We start from the raw sequence: 17,297 nt of genomic DNA, 5'->3' as shown, positions 1-17,297 counted from the left end.
CCACTATTTTAATTCAGATAAAAGACATGACCTTTGGAAGTCCTCGGCATCAGAAATGGCACTTTTGGACAAGGATCACAGCTGGAAAGAGGAAAAAATGGTGGATCTTAGCACAATTTCTCTCCATGTATGGGGAATCTCATATAATCAATGCACAGTGGAAGCAGTAGTTCAGAAATCCTGGGAAGCTCCAATTTCTTTAGCTATTTTTGTTTTATGAAACAACCTGAAGTAAGCATTATATTTACTTTTCGTAACAAAGGAAAACACAAAACAAGAGAAAGGCAGTATGTAGCATTCTAGTAGGAGTCACCAAAAGTTCTTTTCTTCCCTTGGCTTTGGGCACATTGTCTCATCTTTTTGTTCTCTACTTTGTTACAAAAAATCAAAAGCCAAATCTCTGCTCAAAACAGTCATACTTGAGAACACTGTAGAGTTTGCATATGATTTTTTTCTAATTTCCCATCCACCCAGGCCCTGAAATCTCAATAAATATTTCGCTGAAAACTTTCCTCCCGTTTCCATGTAGTCTGAGTCATTATATGTCACAGGGAGAATGAAAGAAGGCAGCTAAAAGTCACTGAACGTTGCCAGGTTCCTCAGTCTGTCCTGTTTTGGTGGTTTTCTTTTAATCATTTTAATTTTTTTTAGTATGATAAGGACAAAAGCTGTGGCTAGAAATTCACACAGTTCAGGAATATGTTGAAAGAAAAGTTACCATAGTCCTTAAGATTCAAGTAAGTGCTCCCGAATCAAGTATTAGAAAAGCTGCTAATTAGCAGGTGAAAATAATTAGTCACTCAAATCACATTGGCAAAATGTTTGTGGAGCTGTTTCACGAAAGCTTATGAAAGCTATCCAAGTTATTAGAGTCCACAAACTGGCCACTTTCAAGAAGGAATTTTTTTGACCAAAATTTATGCTAAAACCAATGTTCTCAACTCCTTCCCCCCCCCCCCAGAAAAATTGTTCAGTCACATTTTAAGGTGGGGAAGTGTGTGAAGCAGGGTGTTTGAATGGCACTGTACTCTTTTAAGAGCCTTAAAATTTTAGCGAACTGGGAAACCTCACGACATACTTAAACTCTACGTATTTATAGATACGATTTCTCTGAGCTGCATAATATAGACTGGAAGGAAGTGTGTTTTGACCCAAAAGGATACACTGAAATGCTGTAGTGTGACAACATATTCATTAGAGAGTTAGCATAATTTAAATGGAAAGTGTGTATTTTAATAATTCCAATGTTTTGTTATTTTGGCTTAATTTTAACTTTTTTTTCTTTTTCCTTCTGATTCTTCATTTCTATTTGAGAGGGCATCTTTTATTTTTGATCTGTGTTTAAGACTATAAAGAATATGCTAATGCAACTTAATATAAATATAAATAATGTATAAGCAATATATAGGCATACACAGACACAGAGACACGGGCATCAGACCACTGACGTTGTACTTTCAGGGTTCACACGAATAAGTCTGGATGCATTCCTCAGGTCCTGGAGTTGCTTGGCGGGTTTCCCCACGCCTTCTTCAAACCTCTTCTCTACCACAGGGAGGACGGTCTCATAGAGAAAGGATGCATTCTGTCTGATAAAAGCCTTTTTCTCCGGATCCTGCTCGCATCGAAGGCTGTAATCCACATGCTGCACGGCAACCAAAATGATTTCCACCAGGCTCTCCAAAAGTACCATGTGCAGCTCTGGGAAATAGAGCTTCAGGGCTTCTTCCAAGAAGCCCATGGTCTGTTTGGTGAAGGCAACCACGGTATAACTCAGGTTCACCCAGCAGTCATCCCCGGTGTACTGCTCAAAGTTTCGGACCCCACAACTCTTCATCTCCTCTTTGAGCTTGCCCAGGGCCTCTGGGGTCATCAAATTCATCCTCCTCCACATCTCCTCAGAGTTGCGATGTTTAGTGGCTTCGATGATGATTTCTTTGTAACTGTGCAAGGCCCCCTGGATGTCCTTCACCAGAAGGGCATGGATGATGAAGGTGAGGTCGAGTCCGATGTCCCCCAGTTGCTGACAGTGCTCCTTTGCCACTTTCACACACTCGGCCGCGGTAGAGAGGCTCTCCTTACTATCAAACACCTGCTTGCTAAAGGCATCCACAAACATGCCCATGGCTGATCTCGCCCAGACCACAAAGGCAGAGTAGCAGCCACTGTCTGTGCCTGCAAAATCCGTCTCAAATTCCCGTGCGGTTTCAAGAAGGCTGGTAAAGAAGACATGGCACAACTTATGAATGTAGAGTAAAGTGGCGCCCTCGATGCGAAGCTGACGTATTGCGGTGTGCACAGCTGCTGCCCTGTTTCTCAAAAACAGCTCACAGGCCTTTGTGCACTGGCCCAGCCGGATCAGCTGAGAAACTGCCCTTCGTGTAGCCTTGGGACCACCTCTCAGGGAACGATCTGGGGAGAGTTCAAACACCAGCACCTCCGTGAGCTGCCGGACACGCTCATCCACCTTGGCCCTTAGCTCTTTAACAGGAGGTGGACTGGGCTTATCCTCCAGGTAATGGTTTAATTTATCCAGCAGGTCAACAGCTCCTTCAAAGTCCCTCTGGGCAATACAGACATCCAGGTCTTCCGGCAACTCCTGGATCCATTCCATTGAGAGGTCCACCTTCTCCTCTTCTACCTCAGGAACGGCTGGTTCATCTTCTTCTTCATCCTCAAATGGGTTACTGGCCTTGGAAGTCACCTGGGGTGGTGCTCGAGGGGCCGCTGCCTCCTCCTGCTCCCTTCGTCTTTTCTCACTGAGGGCCCTCTTGGTTTCCTCCAGCACTTCCAGCCACTCTCGTTTGATTTTAGCATTTTCCGCCTGAAAAATACGGCTCTCGGGAAACATGAGCAGCTTGAACATGTCCTTCATGGGCGGGTTGTCCTTGACGTTGACCACGGCCAAGCCATCCAGGGGATAGAGGGCGTTGTAGCGGTACATCCCCCGCCGCTGGGGCAGCCAGGTGGCCACCAGCAAACAGTCGTTCATGAGAAAGCCGTGCACCCGCTGCAGCTGGGCCATGTGGTCGGCCTCGTATTCCACCAGGTCCCCGTTGTACACCAGGTACTGCCCCGGCGTCTCCAGCAGGTGCCTGCAGCCTTCCACCTTCTCGAGCAGGGTGGTAAGAGTGCGCTGCTTCCCTTCCTCGCCCGGACCCGAACTGTCGCGGGAGGCGCCCCCGGGAGTGGGGAAAAAGCCTGCCTGGCCCCGCAGGTGGTCTCGGACCCCCGCGCCGCCTCCCCCTTCCTCCCCGCCGGAGGCCGCGGCAGCCCCAGCGGCGGCGGCCGCCGGCAGCAGAGTGAGCGGGATGCTCTCCAGGCTGCTCTTCTGCTCGGTCAGCAGATGGCTGAGCTGATACATCTCGCTCTCCAGGTAGGAGATTTCGCGGGCTGTCTCGATGAACTGCCGGTAGTTCTGGTAGACGTTGCGCTTCAGGTTCTGCGCCGTCTCCTCCGCCAGCGCCTGGATGCGCTGCCGGTGCTCCTGCAGGTCCCGGTCCCCGTCCGACTGCTGCGAGAGCTGCTTCACGTACAGCCGCGCCTCGAAGCCCCCCGACTCCAGCTGCCGCCGCAGGCGGGTCGCCCCACTGTCCGACATCGCCATCGCCATTTCCGTCCGAGTCTCACGCAGTCACTGTCACTATCGCCGCCGCCGGTGCTGCCGCGGTTGAGACCCACCCAAGCCCCGCTGAGCTCCAGGGCTGAGGAAGCAGGATGGAAGGGAGACGAGTACGCCTGCGCCTGGGTCTGAGCTTCGGACACCGCGCCTGCGCAGGGGCCGGGCGCAGAGAGCGCGCCTGCGCAGGAACGCCCGCAACCTACGGCTCATGCGCTGGAGGCGCTATTGCGGAAGAGAGTGGAGGGCGAGGCAGAGGGACGTGGGTACTGCGCATGGGCTGAGCGTGATGTAAGTGTTTGAAGTTAGCGGCGAAGCGTAAAGGCGGTAACCAGTTTCCTGAAACCTCCCTCGAGTCCAAGCCCTGGAAACCCAGGTTTTGAGCCCACTAGCAGGCGTCTTGCCGAGTTCTCTTTTTTAAGCCCCAGAATCTTGGCTTGGGGCAACCTCAGTTCTCGTTCTAGAGCCAGTTATTCCCGAGCTCTCGCGAGACTGGCGGGCCGACCCGAGAGCAGCCCGAGAGCCGGTATCTCCTAGGAGCTCGGCCGGGCCCTCGGAGCTTCGGAGACGCGGAGCCCGCCTAACGCCGGCGCACGCCGCCGGGGCTCCCGGCAGAGATGGATGACGATCTTGTGCTGGCGCTGCGGCTTCAGGAGGAGTGGGACCTGCAGGGGTCGGAGCGCGACCGGGCCCAGGCGCCTCTGTCGCTGGTGGACGCGTCCTGGGAGTTGGTGGACCCAACCCCGGATTTGCAGGCCCTATTCGTGCAGTTCAACGATCGGTTCTTCTGGGGCCAGCTGGAGGCCGTCGAGGTGAAGTGGAGCATGCGAATGACCCTGTGAGTCCCGAGCCCCGCTGGGGGAGCGAGAACGGCTGGCAGCCCCTCCGCAGCCCCCGGCCCTGGGCTCCCCTTCTCGCTCCGCCCCGATGGGCCCGGGGGCGTGAAACGCGGGGTCTTGTTTTGGACCAGCAGCCGCTGTCGGGGTACCTCTCTCTTCCTGCTCTCTCTCCCGCTCCAGCAGCTTTCGGGAGCGGTGTGGCCCATCCCGGTAGCAGTTTGATGTGTACAGGCCACAGTGAGGGAAAAGGAAGTGTCTTTGGATCTCCCCCAGTTTGAAAGTAAATTAACACATTTCTGACCCAGGAGGGAGAAGCATCCAGAGTCAATCGCTAAGAAAGAATGCCGAGGAGGCGGGGAAGCCGCCCAAGGACGTGTGTGGCCCTGTTCCACGCTCTTTGAGATAACACCACTCGGTAGTGAGCTCCGGTGTTAGAAGGGGGACGGGCTTGACGTTTCCATATTTCTGCACCCAGAGGATCTTCGGGGATGCCTCCAAAAGGATGTACACTGAGGTTGAGAAATCCCGATTTGAAATAATCTGTTCTGCACCTGAAGGGGGTTTGCAAGTTTAGGATGGCGTTTATACCACGTGCTTGTGTTCCAAGTGATACAAAACAGCCTAAAGTAAGATTAAGATCAGACACAGAACTGTGTGTAAAGAACCAGTCTCCTTCACAGAGTCTTCTGTTACAGTTTTCGAGTCGTGCTGTTGGAGATCTGGTTGTTAACACAAACTGATTACAGTTTGTAGGGAGGAGACTGGGAGCCACAGAACAGGATTGTCCTCTTTGGGGCCCCTGCAGCCTGGCGAGGGCAAGGGACGCATTACTGTTGACACATCTCACTGGGGTGAAATGCAAATCTCTCCTAACCAAGAAGCTACTTGGTGTGACCTGCCCAAGAATGTATAAGGATTTCCTCTTTCATCTCTATTTCTTTTGTTGTATATTAGGTAAATAATTTTTTGTGGTGTTGTTTTCCAGGTGTGCTGGGATATGCAGCTATGAAGGGAGGGGTGGAATGTGTTCCATCCGTCTCAGTGAACCTCTTTTAAAGTTGAGACCAAGAAAGGATCTCGTAGAGGTATTCTTTGCATAAACTTGATTCTTAGCTGAGTAATTTGAAAATGCTTATGACTGATTTAGACTGCTGTGACTTAACCTGTAATGTAAAACCAAAACCAAAACCTCTTTTTTTGTCATTGCAGACTTTAACTGCAGGGTAAATGATAACAATTACCTTATTTTTATAGTTTTTCACAGCGAAAGGCTTTCAGGTGTTTTATTTGATTTGATCTTTGCAACAACCCTGTTTATGTACAACGTGTGTTGTCCTCTTTTTTGTAAATGAGGACGTTAAGGCTCAGAGAGGGTAAGTAACAGGTTTAAGTTGCATACCTAGCAGCGGAGAAAAAATTAGGACCCATATCTTCCAAGCAAGGCACACAAACTTTGATTCTCTGTTCAGACACTGTGGTGCTGTCCTCCCAGAATATGTAGCTGAGCTGGTATAACCAGCCAGCACGAGCGAGGGCATGCGTCACTAGCAAAATGGAGGAGTAAGAGTTCCCAGATTAAGGTTAGTTGAGTGTAGAACATGCCTGAAATTCCCTAAGATGCACCCAGTGTGACTGGTCTTGCCCCAGTTACGTCACTTGAAGCATATGCATTACAAAGAGGATAGAGTGGTAGAGATTGGATGGGAAATATGTTAAAACATGCTCAGAAATAAAAAAGATGGTGTTTTTAAGGATAATGAAAGGTGATGGGTTTCAGAACAATGTGAATATACTTCACATTCCTGTACACTTAAAAGTAGTTCAGCTGGTAGATTTTATGTTACATGCTTTTTACCACAATTAGAAAAAAAAAGTAAATGGCTACTAAGTATAGAATGGTACAACAGAAATAATTTTAAAAAGGAAGGAGGGATAAAGGAACAAAGTCCTGCAAAGAAAAAAGAGGTAGGCATAAAGACAATATCAGTAGTTCTATTACATATAAACGGACTAAGCACTAAAGACTTGGAATGACATACTAGATGAAAAGAGATAGGCTTAAGGTGAAGACACACATACATTACATGTAGAAGGTTGGAAAAAAGTACACCATCCGAACAATAACAGAAAGCTGTTGTATCAAACTGAAGATTTTAAGGGAAGAAGTTTTACTAGAAAAAAAGGTTAACATTTTAGAATGATAAAATAATCTATTAAATAAAAACACATAATTTGATCCTTAAAGTAATATAACCTTAAGCTACATGAAACGTAAATTAGTAGAAGCAAAAAGAGAAATAATCCACAATCATAGTTGTGTGTTAACATGACTCTCTTGGTAACACAGTGAATAAGCAGAAAAGGCATAAAAAAATTTGAACATGATTAACCTTATGAGGAGCTCCAATTAGAACAGTAGTTGCTTAATGAGTATTTATTATGTAAATGATTAAACACACGAACAATTTTTTTTTAAAGGTAATGGGCGAGAAGAGAATGGGAAATGTGTGGTAATGCTATCAAGGGAGCACTTGCTGTTGGCAGAAAGTTACAGTATCAAATCAGGGTGAGAAGGACGGAGGAGGAACCGTGTGACTCTGGTCTGTACATAGAGTATGACCTAAGTTATCATGAAAAGGGTTCAGAAAAGGAAACGATTTTGCGTGGTCGAGGACAAAGAAGAAAAGCTTCATGGCTGTGTATTTTGTGACTAACGACATCGGCACTCCTCCCACTCACTGTTGAGCACATATTGTGGCCAGATTTTGGACTAGATTAACACTAGTTAATAACAATAGTTAATCTAGTGTGTATGGCCCTCCAAGATCAGGACATCCTCATTTTAGGCGTGAGGAGCACGTTGTAACTGGTCCAGGGTCTTGAGCGTGATAAGTAACAAATCCTTGGTTTAGGTCCCTGACTCCAAAGCTCTTGTCCTATCCCCTGTACCACTTGGCCTCATTACTACCACTTTATAATTGTTACTTCTGCTAATTAGAACATGGAGGTGAGCCTTACAGGACAGACTGGATTCTGACAAGCAGATATGGCAGAGGAAAACTACCCTTGGCAGAAGAAATGGGCATGCAGTGAGCGAAAGCGAGGCCTGAAATTAGGGCATATTGAGGACCAGAAGTAGTTGCTTTTGTCCAGATAGAGAACAGTTGTGGAAAGTAGAGGTGTTTTGGGACTGTGCTGAGTAGAGCCTTGAATCTAGCTTGCATGTGGAAAATGGTGGATATATAAAGGTAGAAATGGTTTGGTATGGTGCCATGGGCCATTCCATTTTCAAGGTATTTAAATTGTACCCAAAATTAGGAACTAAGTTTCTTTCCCTTTATAAGAATAGTTACTGATCATTACTTTAGAATGTAGGAAAACATTTGAAATGTAGAATGCTCTTTGAGTTTGAGTCCCAAAAGAGAGGCATTTACTTAAAAAGATTAAGTTCATTTTCAGAGATGGAGTTGATAATTTTAAAAGGGATGTTTTCATATGACCAAATTAAAATGTTTGATTCACCCATTTTTCTGTTCAGCAGAATTTGATAAGACTACAATTCATTAATGGCAAGTCTAGTTCTTTTGATAGAAATTCTTTGTAAAAACATTACGAACAAGGTTTGCTCTTGAAGACCTTCATGACTTTCACTTTTTAAGAAAGCATTTATATTTTTTAAAGATTTTATTTATTTATTTGAGAGAGAGAGAGAAGGAGGGCACAAAGGGTGAGGGAGAGGGAGAAGCTGACTCCCTGCTGAGCAGAGGACCCCCCCTTCCCCCGATGCAGGGCTCCATCCCAGGGTCCCAAGATCATGACCTGAGCCAAAGGTAGACAATTAACCAACTGAGCCACCCACGTGCCCCACTGACTCTCACTTTGTAAAAAATGTATTCCTTTTTCTTTAGGATACATTATGAAACGGCAGCCTTAAATACTTCTCTGAATTTTGCACCTGCACTTTGGCATCCTTGGTGTGGAAATGAGCAGTAGGCTGTTGTTTTAATTCAAACAAGATTTATGTAAATTCAGATGAAATTTGGGCCAATCACAGGATTTTCCATCAGATGCTATTCACTAGAGCAGTAGATTTTATTGTTTGTTTGTTCTGAAATTGTCACGATTCAAAATCCCAAAGCTATCGAAAGCTATACACCTAGAAATGTTGTCCTACTCCTTCCCTCTCTATGCTGAATTCCCCAACTACTATAAGATACTCTTGTTATTAGTTTCTTTGTTGTTTCGTTGTTCTGTTTTGCAAATTTTTTTAAAAATATTTATTTGAGAGAGTGAGCATGAGCCTTTGGGAGGGTGGGAAAGGGAGGGAGACAACCTCAGGCAGACTGCGCTGAGTGTGGAGCCGGATAGGGGGCTCGATCTCACAACCCTGAGATCATTACCTGAGCTGAAACCAGGGGTCAGATGCCTAACTGGTGCCCCTGTTTGCAAATATTTACGTCCATTCTTATTTCCTCTCCCGATCACTTGACCTACTTCTCATACAAAAGACTGTGTACATTCTTCTTTGTACTTTGCCTTTTTCATTCAAAAGCATACCCTGTAGGTTTCTCCAGATGACTTCATAGAGATCTTTGCGTTCTTTTTTAAGTCTGTATAGAATCCCATGTTGTGGATTTTCCGTAGTTCCCTCAGCCGGGCCCCTGTTGCTGAACACTTATTTCCGGTCTTAACATAATAAACAATGCCGCAGTGAAAATGCCTGGTACACGTGACCTTTCCTGTTAGTCTCAGGATTGCTGGGTCAGAGGATAAGTGCATTTGTAGTTTTGTGAGATGTTCCCACATTCTCCTCCGTGGGCTTTGGCTCCTTTTGCTGTCCCATCGGAGATAGACGGGAATGTTTGTTTCCCCTTAGCTTTCCTTATGGTGTCAAACTCCAGGAGTTCTACTAATGTAGATAAGCAAAAGTGACCTACTGGTGTAGTATTAGTTTGTATTTGTTTTATAAATGAAGTTGCCCATTTTTTTCATGTTTATGGTTTATCCTAATTTTTGATCATTTTACAATTTGGTTTCTAAAACTTTCAGCGTTGACAGAGGATTTTTTTTTTTAAGATTTTATTTATTTATTTGATAGAGATCACAAGTAGGCAGAGAGGCAGGCAGAGAGAGCGAGAGAGGAAGGGAAGCAGGCTCCCCGCCGAGCAGAGAGCCTGATGCAGGGCTCGATCCCAGGACCCTGGGATCATGACCTGAGCCAAAGGCAGAGGCTTTAACCCACTGAGCCACCCAGGTGCCCCTGACAGAGGCTTTATATTTCTTTCTCTGAGAACCCATCTGTGACCTTTGCCCACTTAAAAATGGGTTATTGGTCATTTTCTGTTGACTTTAATAGCTCTTTATAGTTTAAGAATTAATAGCCTGAGGGATGCATTGCACATACATCGTTCTGAATTAGTCTTTTCAGTCACTGTGTTTTCTCCCCCACACAGAATTTTAAGATTCTTATGTAGTTGAGTTCATTGATCTTTCCTTTTGGGTTTCAGTGAAGAGTTAAAAAGCCTTTCTTGGAACACAGAGTTCTTAACCTGGGATCTGCAGAGCTTCGGAGAATATATGCAAAGTTTTGTGAATGTATGTGTATGTAATTTTTCTAGAAAGACAGTTTATGACTTTTACCAGTTTTTGAAAGGAGCCTGTGATCTAAGCAAAGTTAAGACCCCACGTGGAGTAAGAAAATGCATTTTTATTTTCAAAAGCTCCCTAACAAATTAATTTGTTTTCTGTTTCAGACCCTCTTGCATGAAATGATACACGCGTATTTATTTGTCACTAATAATGATAAAGACCGGGAGGGGCACGGGCCAGAGTTTTGTAAACACATGCATCGCATCAATCGCCTGACAGGAGCCAATATAACGGTATGTGATTTAAATAATAAATATAACATTTATTAATTTAATCAGCTTATTAAATATTAAGTAAGTATAATGTTTATGATTTTTAATAGTTATTTATCCAGTAATTCTTGGGATTTAACTAAAAATAGACAACCTGGGTCAGAACAAATACTATCTTTGAGGAATTTCCACAGTAAATGGTAAGACAAGCGAAGAGAAGCTGACCGGCTCGTCTTGGGCTGGGTGTCCCAGCCCCCGCAAGGCCTCTGAGCATGGCTAGGGCGACACTGTACACACAGTGGCTGCAGGCCTGCCCTACCTCTGGGTCATCACAACTGTCCCTCAGCTTTGTTTCCATGTGATAGTCTCCTTCGGTCGCTCCTGTATCATGTGTCGTTCCCATCACCCAAAGTCTTGATTCATATTTCTGCATGACCCTGTCGGAAGCAGAGCCTGGGGTCAGAAAACCCAGGAGTCTGAGGCTGGGGTTCCGAGGCCGCTCCACGGATGCTGGACAGTGGGGCGTCTGCATAGAAGGAGGAAACGAGGGCCGTAAGGACACTTACCTTCGGGTCCTTGAGGATTGAAGGAAAAAAATACAAACGTTGTAGCCCAGTTTGAGTACAAGGTAAATACTAGAAGTTTTTATTTATTACGGATTCATTTGATCAGGTGACCATCCTGTTGGTTGTCTCTTGCCTCCCACAGCCACAGCTTGTCTTGGTTCTGAGAGAACTTTCCCGCCCCGGTGCTGCCCCTCACATGTGCTCTCCGTCCCATGTGCCACTTCCTCTGTGCTGTCACATGCCCCTCGTCTTTGCAGCAGGCCAGGACTGCTCTCTCCTTTGAGTGTCCTCAGCAGCTCCTGGACCTTCTACAGTATTTTGTTCTGCTGTCCGACCTCTGAACACAGGGCGGCTCTCTTGGTCTCTGTGCACCTCCGTAGAAGCTGTGTGGTGCAGTGCCCCCACGAGGGCGCAATGAGTGCGGCATCGAATTGAACCAAATAGGCTATTCATTCCTGCAGAGATTTCCTGCCTTTGAAAGGCATAAAGGCCAGTGTGGTGGAAAATGGAACATGCGCACCTTCTGTATATATTTTTTTCTAGCTGTTGGCTTTAATATTCTAGAGAGCTCATTTAATTATCGAATAAAGTTACTTCAACATCAAGAAAGTGGCTTGCATTAAAAAACAGTCACATAAAGTCCCGACTAGCAAAAGAATTGTGGAGGTGCTGGTGCAAAAGGCCTTTAGTTTCCTCATCAGCGTTTTCACTGTAAGCAAAGTCCTGATATACTTCCTACTGTTCATTTGGAAGAGGATATATTCTTTTATCTTGCGCGTCTGTGTGTTTTCATCGAGGAGCGGTTTTATCGAGTGGACAGCCCTTGCTTTTACAGGTTACATCCTGTTATAACAAACTCCACAGGACATTCAGTTGCACAATTTTATTTTAGTGACGACATCGTTAAAGAAGTCACATCCCCAGGCTGTAGGAGTTACAAGACTTGGAAGCAAAACAGATGCAATGCCCTGGCTGTTTGGCCAGTGAATTAAGTGCAGAATTCTCAGTGTAGGGGGGGAGGGTGTTCCGTACATCTTTGTCCCCAAACCCCCGCCCTCCGGTGTCTCGTGCACCGAACGTAATACACACTGTTGGGCGCGCTTGCCAAGTCACGCAAGGGTTTTGCTTAAGACAGAGAGCCAGGATGAAACCTCGCTGAAGAGTGACCGAAGGCTTCACGTGCTTTCCCTCGGGAAATTCATGAGAAAGTTAAATGTCTTTGGTTAAAAAAAACCTTATCCGTGGATGCTGCTTATCCTATTATAGCTTATACTATTGCAGTAGTAATGGTTATTTAGGATTTATTTAGGGTTATTTAGGATTAGCAATTTTTTAGTGGTGCCCTGCTGTCCACAGGGCCACCGAGGGTGGGGGGGCTCACTTTCCTTTCAGACCACTTTTCCCGTAAGTAAGGTTCCTTCTAGAGGGTGAAACTAAAGGATCCTGTGTAAGGACTGAAAAGCACATTCGCAGAGAATATTCTTTGGGTCAGTGATGAAGCGTTTCCTTTAGGCAGGTGGCAGATGCCACTGAGCACCTTGACTGTGCCAGAGCCTGTGTTAGCCACGAGGGACACAGAGATGGACCAGTTGAAATCTGGGGCGCTCTTTGCCTTAAGCAGATAAAAATGATGACCTGTAAGGGCTCATTGCAAAGACTGGAGCAAAGAGCTGCGTGCATGTGGCGTGGGCTTGGCGGAGGCCGCGTCCGGCAAGGTGCTTGTGCGGGAAGGGGGAGCGTTTATATTCCGTATAAACGAACCCTTGGGCGGTGGTACTTGTAGGAGAAAATTCGGTTCAGCAGTAGGAACAATTCTTCCATGTTACGGCTTGTATAAAATTGTGTCTTTACCCTAAATTGTGGTAATTCTGAAACTTGGTTTCTAAAGCTTTTGGCATTGATAGGGGCTTTTGTGCGTTAAACCAGTTTTCTTTTCTTATCTCAGATTTTTCTCTCTTTAGACAGCTCATGAAGTAGTAGCTGCTGCCCGCCCGTTAAAATGAACCTTTGCTCCGAAGCTGGGGGTGGTGGCTGTCTTCTCCAAGCGTCACCGCAGGAGGCTCACGGAAACGGGGACGGTGGGACAGCAAAGGCTGCTTATGCATTTTCGTAAACTTGCTCACGTGCCTCGTTAACACGAACACGCTCTCTCGCCCAGGTGTACCACACTTTCCACGACGAAGTGGACGAGTACCGGCGACACTGGTGGCGTTGCAGCGGTCCGTGCCAGCACAGGAAGCCCTACTACGGCTATGTCAAACGTGCCACCAACCGGGCGCCCTCTGCTCATGACTACTGGTGGGCCGAGCACCAGAAGACGTGCGGCGGCACTTACATCAAAATCAAGGAACCGGAGAATTACTCCAGGAAAGGCAAAGGAAAGACAAAAGTAGGGCAGCCGCCAACACCCGCAGAAAATAAAGGTACCTTGCTGTCTGGTCTTCCCCTTTTGCTGGGACCACGGCTAACCGGGTAAAGGCAGTGGCGGCCTCTGCAGGATGGGGGCTAGGATGACCTTAAGGATTCTTTCTCCTGGAGATGTTTTTAAGTGTGGACTTAGGAAAAACAGTTCCCGTTTATGAAGTGACGGTAGAAGAATGTGCTTCGCTCTATGTAGATGTGAGTTAAAGTAGAAGTAGTTTCCATGGATAATACTGGAGGGTAAAGTCCCTCTCTCTATCTTGACTTGATGAGTCATTGGGAAACAGAAGGCAAAACGATTGTCAAAATAAAAACAACAATTCAAATAACAATGCCCGGAATTAGTCCTAACTCCACCCCTTCCTATCAGCTGGACTGTACCGAGAGACTTCTGCTGGTGATGTATGTATTTTCATTGGGAGAAAAATGGGAAAAGGATATGACATGTAAGTGCCGGTACTTCATCTTCCAGATTTATCCCTTTCCTATGAAGTTCCTATGAAGTAACCGAGTTTTGACAGGGGACCCAGGTCGCTAAAGTTAAGGCTTCTTCCCTTGGGAAGTTGGTTGGATCCAGAAACATAATAAACTATTGTTCCTGAATCCAAAATGTTGAGAGGAGCTAGAGAAGAATTTACGTGGAGAGATTGTATATCCTCGTTCTGTGGGAGTAGGAGGAAAGGTGAGAAAGTGGGAGCATACTTTTCTCTCTGGAACTAAACTTCTAGAATGCTAGGGGATTTTCAAGGTAAAAGTTTCTTTGCGGGTAGTGTTTGGATGCCGCAACTCCTTATCTGAATAGGAGAAGATGTTTTTTATCCTTCGTGTCCTCTCCATCCCAGAAGCTCCCTGACCTGTGCAGAACGTCCGTCAGCTTAACATAGGTTACTGTATTGATCTCGAGTCAGGAAAAACCTTTGCTTCTTTTGCAGATAAGCCCAACAGAGGTGAGACCCAACTGTTAATCCCTTTCAGTGGGAAAGGATATGTTCTGGGAGAAAGGAGCAATTCGCCTTCATCTGGGAAGTTTGTCACTCCATATACAATTAATAAAACCCAAGATCTTTTAGGTCAAGACCATTCAGCGAAAGCCCTCAGACCCAACTCTAAAATTGAGGTGAAATTTGAACATAATGGTTCGAGTAAAAAAACTCCTCTTGTATCCCCTGTTCTGACTACCAGTCACCAAAATGTCTTAAGCAACTACTTTCCTACAATCTCAGTTGCCAGCCAGAAGGCCTTCCGAAGTGTGAGTGGCTCTCCCACGAAAAGCCTGACAGTCGGGGACATCCCTAAAAACTCGGTCTCTTCTGGTTCTCAGAGAAGGGTCACCTCCTCGAAGATATCCCTGAGGAATTCTTTAAAAGCCCCGGAATCGACATCTGTGACTGCACCCCCGGACGCGAGTGGGCCCGAAGAGAAATTCCCAAGTAAACGACCCAGGCTAGAAGACAAGAATGTTTTTGACAAGTTTTTTATCAAGAAAGAGCAAGTACAAAGCGGTGGAAATGGTCCAGAGTGGCGTTCCCATCCTACAGCTGCGACTCCGAGTCCCAGCAGCCCAGCCAGCTGCCTCAGGATGGTTGATTGTCCCGTTTGTCAGAATGAAGTTCTGGAGTCTCAGATTAATGAGCACTTGGACCGGTGCCTTGAAGGTGATAGCATCAAAGTCAAGAGTTGAAAAGCTTTGAAGATGGGTGCCACACGCCCACCTGTGTTACCCCGCGAATACAGCGTCAACTGCTCAGGAAGCTCTGGGGAGCGCTGAGATCCATGGGTTATGATCTAGTTCTGTTTCCCATGCACATGTATGAGATTGTAATGGAAAATGTTCTGTCGGAAGGTGCTGTATTTTTCACTCTTGCCTCACATATCCTGTGGCCGAGTTTATTCTGCTTGTACACATGCATAATTTTTAGAAACTTTTGTTCTTTCTTGCTCTTAAAGGTATTTGGATCTGTTAATCTTTTTATTTATATACTTCCTCAGAATACTCACTGAAGAATCCTGGCAGGTATTCGGTTAAACTGAGTATTTTTTTATTAATATTAAAACTCGGTCCAAGAACTGTAGTTTAATATTCAGAACATGAGACACATTGACCAAAAATACAATCTAGAGGACGAAGTATATCAGTTGTTTTAGGGTACTCAGAGTTTTGGGGGTTTTGGTTTCTTTTTTTAACCTTAGCAGGAAATAGATTTTCTGTATTTTAAAGAATTTTATTCCTGTCATCACTAAAAGGTGGCAGCAGGTTTTAGGTTAAAGTACAGAAGGAATATAGTGAAATAAAAATTTTAGACTATGACTCCTGCAGTCCTGTAGTCCAGAGTTGAGCGGTTTTCTCAAAATGTAACCAAATGTGTGGGTCGGGGGCTTAAGGAACCGCATAAGTAACATCACAGAGTTACCTAGTTGGTGTTAACAGAGGAACAGTATCTGGAAACAGTATTATGAACCTTAAACCAAAGTTGTAACCATTAAAATAAAAAGGAATACCGTTTGTGCATTTTAAAAACTATACAGTTCTTTCTAAAAACATTCTTTTCCATGTTTTACAGCAAAGAGACAAAGATACTTTTATCAGTTTTCTTTCTGGAGGCTTTGCCTCTGGCATGTTGGCATTTTCCCAAGAGTTTAGTTCACAGGTTTTCTTTTTTCTGACCTTTGTTGCAGCATGACCCTCACACACCTGAGGGGCTACCTCCTAAGTGTGAACTGGACATCGCGCTCTCCTGGGCGACCGCTGCCCAGGTCAGGGAGGGAGCACTGCGGCTCCCACAGAGGGCGGCCGCTTGGGCGCCTGCCTCTTCCCGGTTCCAGCCACAACCTCCGGATGGAACCACCGTTTACATCTCCCGTCACCGCGCGTTGCTGGAGCTCGTTTTTGAACTTCACGAAGCACCACCCTCGTTGCCACGTGCGGAAGTTCCTTCTGTTTCGCTGCTCTGTAGTGGCTGAATACGCCAGAGTCTATCCCACCATTCTGTTAACTACTCCCCGTCTGGAGCTGGCTACGATCTGTAACGCTGCTAAGAACATTCTTGCTCCCGTCTGCTGGGTGTACACCCAGGGTTGGACGTGCGGGGGCACAGGGTGTACGCGGGTTTGGCTTGAGTCAACACTGCCGGCGATGAGGGAGAGCTCCGGCTGTCTCACTGTCTTGACACTACTCTCAGGCCTTTTCGTTTTAGCTCATCTAGTTGAGTGTTTACAAGTTTAGTATTTTTTAAGTATGAAGTTGAAAAATAGTATATAATAAATATTTATAGATAAATGACTTAAAATGTGTGTATTATGTTGGATATATGCAATTATGTACTTTCATAGAGGATAATTTTTTCTTAATTCCGTTTAGGAAATTACGTGCAGGTAAACCGTTTTTGAGTCTCTATGAGCTTCTGGGGCAAAGAAGTGAACAAGATAGTCCATGTCCTCAAGCTTTCTCAAACGGCCTCGTTGGGCAGTGCTATGAGAGCAGATTAATCTGAACCCAGAAAGGGCTCTTGACTGGTTTCTGCTGGGAGCTGCGGGGATTGCGGAACCATCAGCACAGCCAGGCCGTCAGGGGAAGCTTCCTGGAGGAGACCGCTCCTGAGCTGGATCTTCTAGGGTGAGTCAGGGTAGCCTGGTAAGGAAGGATGGAAGGGACCCTGCAGAGTGAAGGAGCACGAGAAAGGCATTGGAGCCAGACCACGCTCTACTGGGGAACAGCCACTCCAAATGAACAGACAGATGTGAGGGGTAAAATGGCAGGACTGCAGACAGACCCAGCCAGGAGGAATTTAGAGGATGGGGTCAGGTCCACTTTACGTTTGGTTTGTGTGGTCCCCGATAACACACATCTGTTGATTCGGGGGCTGCGGTGTTTGGGGAAGGGGGCAGGGAGAGGGTTTGGAAAGGTTTGTAAGCTGTTTAAGAACATTTGAAAAGTGTTTTTATGGCTTCTCTGGGGGCAACATACATGGGAGGAAGAAGGGCAGTGGCAGGG

General features: G+C 46.0%; 2 protein-coding genes across 2 annotated transcripts; one reads left to right on the top strand and one right to left on the bottom strand.

The window, feature by feature from the left end:
• Positions 1-1,016: 1,016 nt before the first annotated feature.
• On the bottom strand, positions 1,017-3,762 carry EXOC8 (exocyst complex component 8). The gene has a single exon (XM_032841154.1). It carries the CDS (start codon positions 3,611-3,613, stop codon positions 1,436-1,438), a length of 2,178 nt encoding a protein of 725 aa, XP_032697045.1. The 5' UTR covers positions 3,614-3,762; the 3' UTR covers positions 1,017-1,435.
• A 112-nt stretch (positions 3,763-3,874) lies between these two features.
• SPRTN (SprT-like N-terminal domain) lies at positions 3,875-16,076 on the top strand. The gene is made up of 5 exons (XM_032841155.1): positions 3,875-4,457; positions 5,444-5,543; positions 10,212-10,340; positions 13,044-13,308; positions 14,239-16,076. The coding sequence occupies exons 1-5, from the start codon at positions 4,237-4,239 to the stop codon at positions 14,985-14,987; spliced, it is 1,464 nt and encodes a 487-aa protein (XP_032697046.1). The 5' UTR covers positions 3,875-4,236; the 3' UTR covers positions 14,988-16,076.
• Positions 16,077-17,297: the final 1,221 nt, after the last annotated feature.

This window comes from Lontra canadensis, unplaced genomic scaffold (assembly GCF_010015895.1).
Source record: "Lontra canadensis isolate GAN:19392208 unplaced genomic scaffold, GSC_riverotter_1.0 scaffold120, whole genome shotgun sequence".
NCBI lineage: Eukaryota > Metazoa > Chordata > Mammalia > Carnivora > Mustelidae > Lontra > Lontra canadensis.
This window is presented reverse-complemented; position numbering and strand designations above follow the sequence as displayed.

Bases quoted from the DNA above. Each gene is read 5' to 3' on its own strand.
- EXOC8 (XM_032841154.1), bottom strand. From the start codon at position 3,613: ATGGCGATGGCGATGTCGGACAGTGGGGCGACCCGCCTGCGGCGGCAG.
- SPRTN (XM_032841155.1), top strand. From the start codon at position 4,237: ATGGATGACGATCTTGTGCTGGCGCTGCGGCTTCAGGAGGAGTGGGAC. The intron at 4,458-5,443 runs GTGAGTCCCGAG...GTTGTTTTCCAG, and splicing joins TGGAGCATGCGAATGACCCT to GTGTGCTGGGATATGCAGCT. The intron at 10,341-13,043 runs GTATGTGATTTA...TCTCTCGCCCAG, and splicing joins TGACAGGAGCCAATATAACG to GTGTACCACACTTTCCACGA.